This window comes from Pterocles gutturalis, unplaced genomic scaffold (assembly GCF_000699245.1).
Source record: "Pterocles gutturalis isolate BGI_N339 unplaced genomic scaffold, ASM69924v1 scaffold28936, whole genome shotgun sequence".
In the NCBI taxonomy this organism is placed as follows: Eukaryota; Metazoa; Chordata; class Aves; order Pterocliformes; family Pteroclidae; genus Pterocles; species Pterocles gutturalis.
In genome coordinates, this window is record NW_010104203.1 from 55,963 (window position 1) to 69,268 (window position 13,306).

Consider the following 13,306-nt stretch of genomic DNA (forward strand, 5'->3'; position numbering starts at 1 on the left):
TATAACTCATGGTATCTTGGGCACTGAGAAATGGATGATGTGTTGTTCCCTTACCCTTCCTCCAGCCCCTACAGACTGGATAAAAACAACAGAAAGGGATTTTAAAAGCCAGTATGAATTCCCATGATTACAGACATTGCATTCTGTTATTTAAAAACTAGAGCAACACATTAGATGGATTAAACCAGACATGCCTCAAAACGGTATTGTTCCCAGGAACGGTCTCCGAGTGAGCATATTCTGCATGGTGCTCCTGCAGGTCTGATTATTTAACATTTTTCTCAGTAATCCTGACAAAATGTATTTCTGGTAAAATTAAAACGGTACTAAGACTTGCAGATGTGTCAAATAAAAGAACACAGAGATCACTGAGTGACTCCAGAGTGACTGGAATCATTGGCAAAACTAGACACAGGCAATCAGTCTTCCCAAATCTAAAGTCATGTTCATATGAAACGAAGAATTCTATCATATGAACCTCAAAAGTATCATCTATGTAAATGAATTTCTAAGAAGAATCACTATGCTTAACACAAGAACCCATTATAGTAGAGTTTGTCAATGTCACTTTACTTATTCACGGCCCTTGTAATTTCAAAGTCACCCTAAGACGACACAAGCAGCAGAGAGTCTCCAAACAGTGTTTTTAAATAGCTGTTCTTTGTATAAGTACGTCTAGGAAATATATGTTGCACTCCTAAATCTGATTTGACCTGAATCAGAATAAAACCAGGTCAAGCTAAATTTATAAACAGAATTGCTCTTCACAGGTGGAAATGTCTTAGCAGTCTACTGTTTGTACGAAAATGTAAAGTAGATAGTAAGTCAAACAGATACAGGTACCTGAAAAAAGTGGAAGGGTAAGTTCAGGATACATCCTTGCTAGTTCATATGAAAGAAGGGCAAGTGAGACACTGTAAAGAGGTGGCAGTGGACCATGTGTACCATACAAGATACTGCCCGGTCTTTGCTCAGCTACCTTCTTCGAATAAACAAAAAGCTTTGATTCAAGGATCTATAAAAGACAAAAAAATAATGTAATGAGACAATAAAAATTCATTCATTTTGGAAATGTCAGCATTTCAAGTTTAGATATCAGAGAATGATCCATATCCTTCAGAGTATACTCCCGAAATTTGAAAGACACCATAACTAATATTTTTCCATTCATTTTAAAATAAATATTCCCATAAGTATTTATAGCCAAGTCAAAATTGTTTCTTGTTAAAGCAAAACTAAAAAAGCAAGTAAGCAGTACTTTATAAGAACTTCATAAAAAAACCCCAAAGACAGGAGGACAAAAAAGTAGCTGATACATGCCTGCATAAGTTGCATTGAAATTTCATAAATCTCTCTGTTGGTGTCAGATGCCTTGAACAGCACCAAGTTTAAAAGTGTCACTATATCAAAAGGATAGTTCCTAGAAGAATAAACAGTACATTTTTGTCAATGTTGGTAAGGAATGCAGATTCTATTCACTCTGATTTACTCTGTAATATCATCTAAAGAGAATGTCATCTTTCTTTGTTCTACCACAGAATATGAGAAAGGGAGCTCTTATGAATACATGCTACTTGATCAAAGGGCCGTCTGGTGAATGGGAAGAAAGAAAGGATTATTTATAATTACCTTAGACTAATGCTTAGGAATGCACTGAATTACCCACAGTGAGAAATGCAATACCCATGTGTATAACTGTCAACTCATTTTAATTTATAACATAAACTCTTTATAGAACAGGCCAACACCCATGAGAGAAGGTGGGTAGCATGCAAATTTCCAGGGATAAAGTACTTCTTAAGCCAAGTTGCACTTAAAACACTCCCTTTGGAGAAAAGACACTGTCTCTGACATGAACATTCCCAGATTTTTGGCAGTTCTATCAAAATTGTTTTCAAAGAGTAAGCACGAAGAACTGCTTAAAAAAATCTACTATCTATAAAGCCAACATTAATTGTAAGGGCAAACATATTGAAGTGTTAACTTAATGACAGTATTGCTAGAGAAGCAAATCCCATGTCACAATATTTGGATTTTCACTAAATAATGATGATGATTTGTAAATGCACCTGATTTGATTGTCAATTTCTCATCCTAGATGCGAGCTGCTGTGCTCCTGGATGACTACAGAATGCCTGTTTGGACATTTTAGTGTTAAAAAATACAGCAAATACATGTGTGCCATGGGCCTTTCTCGGTAGTTCCAAATACTAGCTGCAATCAATCCTTTACACCCGTCTCCTTGTCCCTCCACCAAGTTTAAAAAATAAAAGTAAAAAAGAAAGTAGCTTCTTTCTAGAAAGATGGACATCAGCAGTGACACACATTACTGCTCATTTTACAAGTGGTTTAAGCAGTGGCCTCTCTAGACATGTTGAGAGACCATAGAGGAAAAATTTAACAGTTTTCAAATATTAATAAAAATCCCCAACTTGACAGAAATCGGACTTTTCCTTCAAAGTAAATCATGCAGGTCATACTCTCAATTTTTACTGTAAGTATTGGAAAGATTAATTTTTAGGACATAGTGGCATAAGTAACAATTTGAGGAAAAAGACTGGCTGAAAACCTGATATGTGTTCATTAAACAAAAACCCCCCCCCTTAAAATAACTGAATTTGCAAACACAAAATTCCATTCATATTTTTCAAATCTCAGGATAATGCACTCTATAGTCAAATTGTTCCTGTAAGAACAAAATGTTTTTACAAATAAATTCTAAAATACTTGACTTGTTCTGATTTGCTATATCCCAAGTACACCTCTACTGAACTATGCTGATCAGACATCTTGACAAATTAGTTTTTCTCAAGAGTAACATTTATTTTAATTAGATGTAAATTATATTTTTTTTTTAGACTACCAATGAATTTCTCTATAAATTTTGTCTTTTAAAAAAATGCCAAAAAAAAAAAAAATAGGTTTTTAGGAAGGCCTGACACAAAAAAGAAATATTTGTATTTGTGTCTTCACGTAGCTTGTGCTTGCTTATTAGTATTAACAGCAATGATGACACCAGTCAACAGAAAAGGAACTGGTAACCAAACCAAATAAAAGATAGTTAGAAAAAGAACAAAATAACGACTTTCAAGCTAATAACATTTAAAACATTTCTCCTTTTATAAAGTAAGTGAAAAACCATGACAAATCTTTTGAAACTAGATTTATGACATATGTTCAAATTAAAGTTTTGTGGTTATTTTGTATCTTCCTGAGCAAAATAGCATTAAAAAATGCCACGGATTTCAAATATACATATAGTAAGAGCGTCTTCTACCAGGCACATAATTTTGTTTTCAGAATCACAGAAATAAAGTGATACAGTCCCCGAGAATTGTTTCAGAGGATATAATGTAAGAGTGTGACTAACAATTCTTCACAACACCAGCTGAACCTCCAGTTTTCTTTTCATTTGAAAGTGTAGATTAATAGATTAATTAATACCTGCTTCCACACACAGTTGCAATGGCTTTGAAACATCCAGACGCAAGCTGGTATGATCCAGTATAACATCGATCTATAGCCCAATTGAAGAGATTGATTTGATCAGGATTCAGTTCTAGCAACAGGACTACAACTTCACAACCAAGCTGATGAACCTGAGCATATAAATACAAGTCAAAACATGACTGGTGAGGTCAGAGACGTTCATTCTCTACAACGCTTAAGAGTGGCACAGGCAAAACAAGGGGGAAACAGAGTACTCAAAATAAGCAAAAAGAAACCAGAAAATTTATCAGAAAATTATTTTAGGGATAGCAGAGTTGAAATGTGACTCAATTTTCAATATTGCTCACTTGAATGAAAACTGTATGTACAAAGACTACATAAATACAATAAATTTTCAAAGGAGGTTTCCAGAACTAAGCATGGAAAAAAGCAGAATCTTTGGAAAATCTAAGACACCTGATAGCTGCTCTTGGGCATCTTCCCTTTGCATTGGTTGACTGATTTGTTAAATGTTTATTTCCTACTTTATGGGAGTTTCATAAAGTGACACACTTTCCTGTTTGTCCTTCTTTTGAATAACACAGAAGCAAAGCAGACAAAGAAAAATACCTTTTGCAAGTCTGGGGGTATGAAAACTTGTTTGTTTAATCCAACTACATCAAGCAACCTAACAACTGTCCCTACAGACTTTGCATCACTTAATTCTGGTATCATCGCTGCTACAAACACACCACAACTAAGGCTTGGACTATGCCTTTGTGTTCCTTCAGTAGAGGATAGTCCTGGAACACCAGACAGTAATGCCTATTAATATTCTGTCACCAAGTGTAGGTAACTACTTGTAAAGACTAGAAATTGTATTTAATGTTAATGGACTGGCTAGGATCCTTCTCATCTAGATCTGAACTAGTTGTATAGGCAATGCAGTTTAGTTACCGTCCTTCATTACAGTGACTAATCATGAATTACAGTGATTAGCTTAAGGGAAACAAATTTCACCTATCATATCCCAATTTTGTATTTCAAGGGAAAAAGTAAGAAAAAGGTAATTTTTGTCCCCAGTTACTTTATGAGTGGTATATACTAATGATTAATGAGAGACATGGTGATATTTTTGATAATGAAAACATGGCAGGAGGAGGAAAAGTGTATCTCTTCCTTTCTCTTGATCTGGGTGTTTCCTTTCCACATCCATAAGAATTTCAATTTACATATCACTTACACATATCTTTATAGCTCCATCCCTACCAACATTCCAAAATCTTATCTAATTTCTGAAGGATTTTCTCTGTAGCTATGCTTTCTTTCTTCTAATTTGTCCAACCTTTTTTTTCCTAATCAATTACCATTTCTACAGCATGTATCCTCTAGCTGCTCCACAAGCCTTTAAGTTTTGCTGTCTGCCTTTTTTTTAGCAATCACAGTTACCTATGCTGGTACAAGACTTCTAGGGAGAACAGCATGTCAAAGTGCAAAATACCACAAAGGGAAAGATCATTGTTCTCTCTCTTCACTTGATGTAAATCACCAATCTGCTCCTCCTTAAAGAGATAGTCCAATCAGCTACAAATACAGAAATATGACTGGGTAGTTACAAAGTCAAAGCCCATCTTCACATAAATGGAAGAGAAAATCGCAAGAGTAATCTATTGCATGTTCTTTAAAATGAAAAAATAACTCCTCTCTTGAATAATTTATCCTTGACTTCTTTGAAAGATCTGCCCACTCACTTTCACTCACATTTGTTTCACCACCACCTATGTTATCAAGCTTGAAGCAAGTGGATGGAAGTACTCCAAATAGAAATACAAGTATTTTTGAGCTTGTGCCATTTTTACCCTTTCTTTATCAGCATATGAAAAGCCTAGATTTCTGTTTCAAGCAACACTGAGTCATAAGGCAGTTGTTTTAGTTTATTATTTACCTACATTATGTTTTAAACAATAATAGTTCTTTTACTGTTTAAGTGCTTTTAAATTAATTGCACTTGTATTAGAACCTTGCATAAAGCTATTGTTTCCTGCTCAAAACAGAATGTATACAGTCACAGTTCTTACAGTCACAAACTCTTTACTCACCCAGTACAGAGATTAAAATTATTCATCAGTGTTGCATTTTGTGAGTACTTACACGTAAATCTTGACAAGCCAGAATGTTATCAAGCCATTTGTAAAGATATCCATCAGGGGAAAGACCAACATTGTCAAATACAGGTCCACAGCAGAGCACAGCTGACATGGCCTAAAAACACAAGAAATCAGTTGCACTAAAAGTAACTGAGTACTTTTACTTTTTTTGTATGTTACTTTTTTACTTTTAATTAAAAGTAAAATAATATGAATGAAACTTTCATAATTATTTGAGCCCAGACCCAGGCTAACAGAACTGCCACTTGTTTTTATTTTTGAAGGAACCATGGTGAAAATAGTAACAGCTGATTTTGCTAGAATTCAATAATTATGTTGCTATAGATGTTACTGGATTCAAGACAATAATCAGTTTAAGCATTTTGTAAGGAATACTATAGCCCAGTTTTCCCATTCGTCAAGATACATTTCGTCATTTTACCCAGCCTTCACAAATCAGGCTACAAAACCAATTAAAATACACCAATGTTTCAATGGTATCTTTCTGCAAAAATGGAAATTGTTTTACACCAAGTTATACAGCTTATGTAAGTACATAAGCTATTATTTTCCCAGCTTACTTATGTGAGGGAGTTGAAACTGGTTTTGCTGCAAAAGTATTTTATTATTATTGAGCATGTCTCCAGGCAAGTGTGGGAGACAGCCCTGAGATGTGCATGTGATACTGAATTGGTAACATATTTAATTTCAGGACCTACAGTCCTCTCACTGAATATGATAACCTGTTAATGAACAGCTAAGCAAAATTGTAAAATGCATTCTGGTTTTGAAAATAATTAGCCTTGAAAAGTGTCTACAAAGAAAAAACTGCATAACTTCAGTGGCTCATACTGCTATATCCTATACCACTGTACATATACATATGAGTATACAAGTTTGTGTCAAGTATGCCAATTCAAATTTCTGTGAAATAAAAGGAAATAAACCCCACAATTACTTGTATTTTGACTGGAAAATTGTTATTACTGATTTTGACAGTGAAACTTTAATACCTTTAATGCACAATACTGGTATCTTGTAATCTGATGGTTTCTATCACTGTAACGGTCCAGCGGTGTGAACATAATACTGAAAGGTCCTGCCCACTGGCTGAATAAGATGAACAGATGATGCCTCAAGCTCTGCTGAGGGAAGAGAAATCTCCTGTGGTGAACTAAGTGAACAGAAATAGAAATAGTTGTGATTTGTTAATGTTAAATACACATTCATGTGTCAGAAATCATGACAGGAATTTCAAATTTCTACAAAAAGGAGTTTTTTCTTAAATGTTCAATATACACTTACTCCAAAGTATCTAAGCTCCTTTAAAAAATCTGACAAAGTGAGTAAGATGCATCTTATTTCTAAGAACCTTCAGTTCTGAATTAATGTGTAGTTACACAAACATGTACATCTGACTTTAGAAACAGCATGCAAGAAACTAATTACAGAATCAGGCTTTTCACTGTCCCTTGCATTCCATTAGTGGTCAATTGTTTTTTCCAATCCTTTAAATGCAAGCCCCAAAAATACATATGTCTTATTCTAATACAGTAATAGGTAGGGATATGAAATTAAAGAAACTTGGTGCCTGATTGTTAATGACAAAGTCGTGGTATATTTTCTGAACAGCTAAATTGCCTGAGCAAATGAAAAATATCTATGAATTCTTAACCATGTGGAGAAAAAAATCCATGTGGGGAAAAATCTTATAAACAATAGTTTTAATTCCCCTAAGGAAAACATGACAGCAGAGGTAGTACTATGTTTATTAAAGAGACTGGCAAAGTGCTACTGGCCCTTTATTTTTCACCTAGAAACTGTGCTGGAAGCCAACTAAGTATAACTAAACAATACTAATGGAAATCAATATGAATGGTGGCTAAAGATGATAGATGTGACACAATAAACATTTGCTTGCTAGAAGTTAAATGTTATGGCTTTGTTAGTTATTGATATATTTTAAGGCTGTCTTGTTAGCAGAAAATATATCTCTGAATTATTGAAATGCATCAGTTATTACTGTATTCTCTTAAAACATACAACATGGCTGTTTCATCGTAGAAAATACATAAAACAAGCAGTCATTCGTCACTTGCCTTCTAGAACATGAGAATGAATGCAAAGAGGAAGGCCTTTGCAAATACTCATGGGAAAGTATCTATTAGAGAAATTCTGTAATGTTAATGAGCATAACTTAGAAGAGAAATAAAGAAATTCAGTATTTTGTTTGTTATCAGCAGCTAAGAACTTGACACCACTCAGTTCAAAGTGAGTTTTTCTTACTGTCTTAAATGAGAATAGCAGGACTGCCATTTTTCCTTATTTTGCTCAACTGTTATATAATGTTTATGTTTCTTACAGCCGAAAGCAACTATACAACTTGGACAAAATCTGCACACTGGAAACTTACATGAAAGCATTTGTATATTATTTATTCCCTTACTTTACTCTTTTAATTTCCTTTTTGTTTGTTGCTACCAATGCTACTATGTCCTGTCATAAATGATCTGGAAATTTACATAGAGTGCGTAGCTCCAGACCTTATCTTCCAGTAATTACACAGAAGCCTTTAAAATACTTTTTTTTTTTCAAACTTTTTTTGCTAATGGAATTCCATCACACTTTTGATCTTGCAATATATAAAAACCATGAAATCAATCGGAGAACTCTTTGCTATCTGGAGTCAGGTAACATGTCTCAACACATCAGGCAAGTTTTTCACTACATTTAATATTGTACATTTTCTGCATCTATTTATATTCTTCAAGGCCTGTCTGAGTTTATGAAAAGTCTGGCAATAAAGTCAATGGGAAGAAAATAAGGCCTTATGTCAAGAAATCTGGAGCCCCAACAGGTCACAGAAAATTTCTTTTCTGGGTTTTTTAAGAGGTGATTCTTATATATGAATATTACAAGCTTCATCAAGCTTTACTGTCTTTTATTTGACTCTTAATATACTTTGGAACACATTTTTGTCTACATTCGCCTCTACATTTGTTATATGACAATTCACAAGCAGTGAAAAAAGCACAGAAAAGAAATTCCAACACATATGTTAAGTGGAATTTCATAGTATGTTGAGATAATTTAGCACCATACCTGGAACACATTGAATCAAGTTGGCAGTCATTGCACTGAAATGCGCTCTCATATCCTTAAGGATTTCGACTTCTTTATCATTTTCAGCCTCTAGAAGCATGCGAGTCAGATCAACGTACTCTAAGAACAAGGCTCCAAGGGCTAATGTATCTCTTTCTAAGGCTCCATTTGTACTGGCATAAAGGAAAGTTGTACATTAATATAGAGTAACAATGCAGTTACACTACAGCTTTCTGAAAAAATGCATAAAAGTCTCTCCACATCTCCTAGATCACACAATTCTTCAAAGAACATACTGACATAAACACATTGTTGCAAATACTGAAAATTATTTCACTTAAAGATCAGTATTTCTGATGAGTGATAGTCCTACCTGTCACTTATAACACCAGCATCAGCAAGTAGTTCAAAAATTCGCAGTAACTGTAGTCTTAGTAGATCTCGGCGTTCTCGACGTTTCTTGTTCTTGGAATTTAAAAAAACAACCATTTTTTATATGAATAGGTGCATACATTAAAAACTGGTAACTTCAGAAATGTCAGTACAGTTGTGATATTTAAGAATTCCATTTCAAGCATTTTCTTCATGAAAGAACTTGATTCTTTTGGATATTTGATCATAACAATGTGCTTATGCATCAAGACAGAACTAAAAAGGTTCAAATTTTTGTTTTTGTAACTATTTTGAACAAAGTGTTAACCGCTATCTTGGTCTCCATTGAGAATGTGGAAATGAAACAATGAAATACTGGATAAAAATTAATTAATAGTCAAGGTTCCTGTGCCAAAAAACACACTGTCTTCAGGTAATGGGGATATTCACGGTAGCTTAACACCATATGGTTTGGGTGCTGGAAGTATTGTAAAGTGCAGAACAGATATCCAGACCCCAGGAAAACACTTCAGTGATTAGCCATTCTTGAACTTGGCAATGCTGCAGCTACATATGCACCCATATTTGAATTAGCTCCCAGCAGACACCGCTCTAGTACACTCTTGGATGTGTTGACCACAGTGGTTGTACACACAGGCCGCAGACTCCTCCCACAGAACAGGACCGCGCTGTTGTTAACTGGTTCATTGTATCCCATTATCTTCTAGAAAGCTGTTCCTGTCTTCTGTCTTGCCTTAAAAGATGCGAATGCAACATGGCCGGTTCTTTGCTGAAGAGCCAACTTGACTTGTTTCTTTGTATCTTGCATGTCCACTAAGCAAAGAATGTGAGAAGCTCAAAAAGCTGCTATTGCGCCCAGAGAAATTTGCTGCCAGAACAAGAAAGAGAAAGCTCAAATTTTCCTCTCCAGAACATAAGAATGGCAATACTGAGTCAGATCAAAGGCTTATCCACCTAGTATTCTGGCCCTGCCGATGGCCAGCAGCAGATGCCTGGGAAAAGGAAGTGATACTTTCCCTGGTACTCTGACCCAGGACTGGCAGTTTGCAGCATCCTAGCCAAAGGTTTTATTCAAATCGTTATGTCATTTGATTTGTCCTATTCAGAGCCCTGGTTTTCTCCCTTTACATTTTAAAGCTTCCAGGAACCACATATAGAGAAAAAAGCAGTTTCATTGGAACACAGCATTTAACAGGCACAGCTGCCTCCTACAACAGCATCAGAGGTCATCTGGCAAGCTCTGCGCCGGTGCCCACGTGTAATGTCCATTTTGGTCTACCCCTGCAGTTCTTGGCCGTGCTGGTAATTCTCTTTCTAGTCATAGCATACGTCAGTTCAAGGACTTTTTTCCTGATATGCTGGGTACCTGCCTGCTGACATGGAGGACTTCCACGTTCTCTACAGCTACACGAACCATACAGTCACTCCTAGGTTTACTGGTGACACTGTTTGCATCAAGGTGGCCCAGTTCTTCGTATCAGGAGCAATATAGGAATTAACATTGCAGTCTCTTGTTCTCACATTCCTCTACTGACATTTCCATGTGCTGAATTTCTTCTTACAGCATACTGTAAACCTCTGCATTCTTGTGATTCCTTTCCTGAGGGTAGCCTGGATATGTATGTCTCCAGAAAAGGCTTTTCAAGTCCAAGTTGTCTTCAGTGGTGTGCAGGCAGAAATGCAGAGGCAAGTGGCTGCACTAATGTGTATTAATCCACTTCTGCCCAGTACCAAAACAAGTGACCTTCAAATCAGTGACTTCATAGGGATGGAAGGCACACAAGTGAATTGAGGTGCCAAGCAACACAGAGCGGTAATAGAAATGGACACTTGCCAGACACAGAATTATCAAGATTTGTCCATGTAAAACTTAACAGGAATGAAGCGCCTGACAAATTAAACAATTTTTGTTTATTTCCATATTGGGCATAGCTGAGAGCCTCTGCTCACCTATTAATGATTTAATTTCTTCCTGACCACCATTCTTTGTATGGCTTCTGCACCAAAGACTATCACTTGGCAGACAGGGACAGCACACCAGGTCACCATGATGACTGAAAACTTATTGAAACTGCTGTGGAGGACAGAGTAGGGAACAGTTTAAAATTGCTTGAGAACTAGGTAAACAAGACCGGGTAGAGGACAGTGTGAATGAAACATTGCTTTCTGTACGCAGCCACACGGACTTCTCAGCAGAGCTGCATGGATGCAATGGCTGTGCCTACACTGGTAAACAGAGACAAGGGCTGTTTGCAGCCGTAAAGCCAAGTAGCACCAGCTGCCTCATATTCACACCGCTTCAGAAGACCTCAAGAAGGCTGGCTATGTCCATGTTACCTAGCGGGACTCATGCAGTGCTTCCCTGGCCCAAGGCAGTGTCCCTCATGCAAGGCTTCTCTGCTCCTTAACGCAGTGATAACTGCATGTTTTCTTATCACAAACTACCTGCTCTAGGCTGAGGGCAGTGCTGCAGCCAGAGCAGTGGTTTTGCAACTTGGCCCGTAAGCTTATGCACACATGGAGTGAGGGGATGAAGGGAAGCCTAGCAGAGCAAAAGCAGCTGGGGCAGTTTGGAGGACTGTGTCTGGTGGCTTGGTGCCTTCTGGGGCTTGTTCCTGGGAGTGAGCTACCTCCAGAACCATCTCAGATTTCTGTCTTGGAGCCAGCTGGAACGGTTGAAAACTGAGCCAGTGAGGGAAAACTATGCAGAACAGCAACTCGGGTCCAGTGCCGAAGCTCTCCCCATGGCTTTCCCATTTAGCTACCTAGAGACATCCTGTGACTAAACTGCTTACTGAGGCTACAGTTTATCACCCATTTTTTTAAAAACAGTTTAGACAACATCTGTTCAGAAATGACACAAGACTAGTTCATCCTCCTTTGGACAGATCAGATAATCTGTTGGGATCCCTTTTACCACTACTTCCTATTAAAACGAAAGAGAGTACTATAATGAACGTGAAAACACTGATGAATTTGTTAGTTAACCTGTTGTATTTAGAATGAAAAATGTAGTCATTTGAAGTTGAAACAGATGAACCTGCCTACCCTGCAAATAAAAAGCACATCTGAACACTGCTGTGAAATGTGCTTGTAGCTCAGCTGTGTTACATGGTATTTTTTCCAGATATTGAAAGTGGATTTACAATATATCTCAGTTCCGTATTTGACTGGAAATTTTTCCTCAGAATGAATTTCTATATTATACATTTTATATCACTGACAATTTAAATTGATCTAGGTTTTAATGGAATTATTTTAAGTTATGTTCTTATACACAATTAATAAAACAGTTGTTGCACTTAAACTTTTTAGTACAAAAGAGTATTTTTTATTTCAAAGAGATAGAATTACTACTTTTAAATTAACTTTGCAGCTTAAACAAACCAATACATTTTATTTCTGCAACTAACCTCTGGTCTTCTTTCTAGGGCTTCTTTCATTAGAGGGTGAAGTTCTTCTACTAATTCCCTAAATCAGAAAAAAAAACCTTTGTAAACAAAATCTAGTCTCCTCTGAAAAGTGTCAATATTTTATACAATACATAAAACCAAATGTCTAAAGTGCAAACAAAATTCTGAGTATATTTAAATTACAACAAAAATAATGCATTTGGATTAGAGGCAAATAATTGAGAATATGATAAGTTGGGAAGTACCTGAAAACAAGGGAATTTGTTCTTCCAAATCCTAATACAAGTGATTCTGTTATTTCTATGCTTTCAAGTCTCATCAAAGGCACTAGCTGTTTTAGTAAGACTCCAACGGATGGAGTTCCAATAGCCTAAAACGTATTAAGAAATTATTGACACTTAAGTAAATACAACCTATTTTTTTACAAAAAATATATATATAATAATCAATATGTATTTTAAGAACATGCTGAAAGAATTTTAGTATTACGGATATCAATACACCAATCTAACTGGATGTCTGCTACATCACAATCATCTCAATAAGGCCTAATAAATAAATACATCTGGGAAATCCCTTTGCTTTCATTCAGGTTATTGCAATTTACTTAAGTTGTTTCATTAAAATATTCCAGTAATTGCACCTGTGGAGCTACTGCTCCTCTCAGGTCACTACTAGTTGAAACTGTATTTTGTACAATACTCTTTCACGTCTGACAGGCACACAATGTTTATCCAGAAATCTGTCTCATTGCTTAATAATGTTATAAATATACAAATTGGAGTGCTTACAAGGAAAAGGGGATGACAAACAAAAGCTAAC

At 36.0% G+C, this 13,306-nt stretch overlaps 1 protein-coding gene across 1 annotated transcript in view; it reads right to left on the reverse strand.

The window, feature by feature from the left end:
• The window catches only part of FRY (furry homolog (Drosophila)), a gene marked incomplete at both ends in the record, with an annotated part of 113,928 nt that overhangs the window by 55,798 nt on the left and 44,824 nt on the right, over positions 1-13,306 (reverse strand). Inside the window, 9 exons of the mRNA XM_010086990.1 lie at positions 844-1,015; positions 1,321-1,420; positions 3,445-3,599; positions 5,581-5,691; positions 6,590-6,750; positions 8,679-8,851; positions 9,052-9,143; positions 12,485-12,542; positions 12,730-12,854. Coding sequence (XP_010085292.1) covers positions 844-1,015; positions 1,321-1,420; positions 3,445-3,599; positions 5,581-5,691; positions 6,590-6,750; positions 8,679-8,851; positions 9,052-9,143; positions 12,485-12,542; positions 12,730-12,854 — 1,147 coding nt within the window. The remainder of the gene's footprint in view (positions 1-843; positions 1,016-1,320; positions 1,421-3,444; positions 3,600-5,580; positions 5,692-6,589; positions 6,751-8,678; positions 8,852-9,051; positions 9,144-12,484; positions 12,543-12,729; positions 12,855-13,306) is intronic.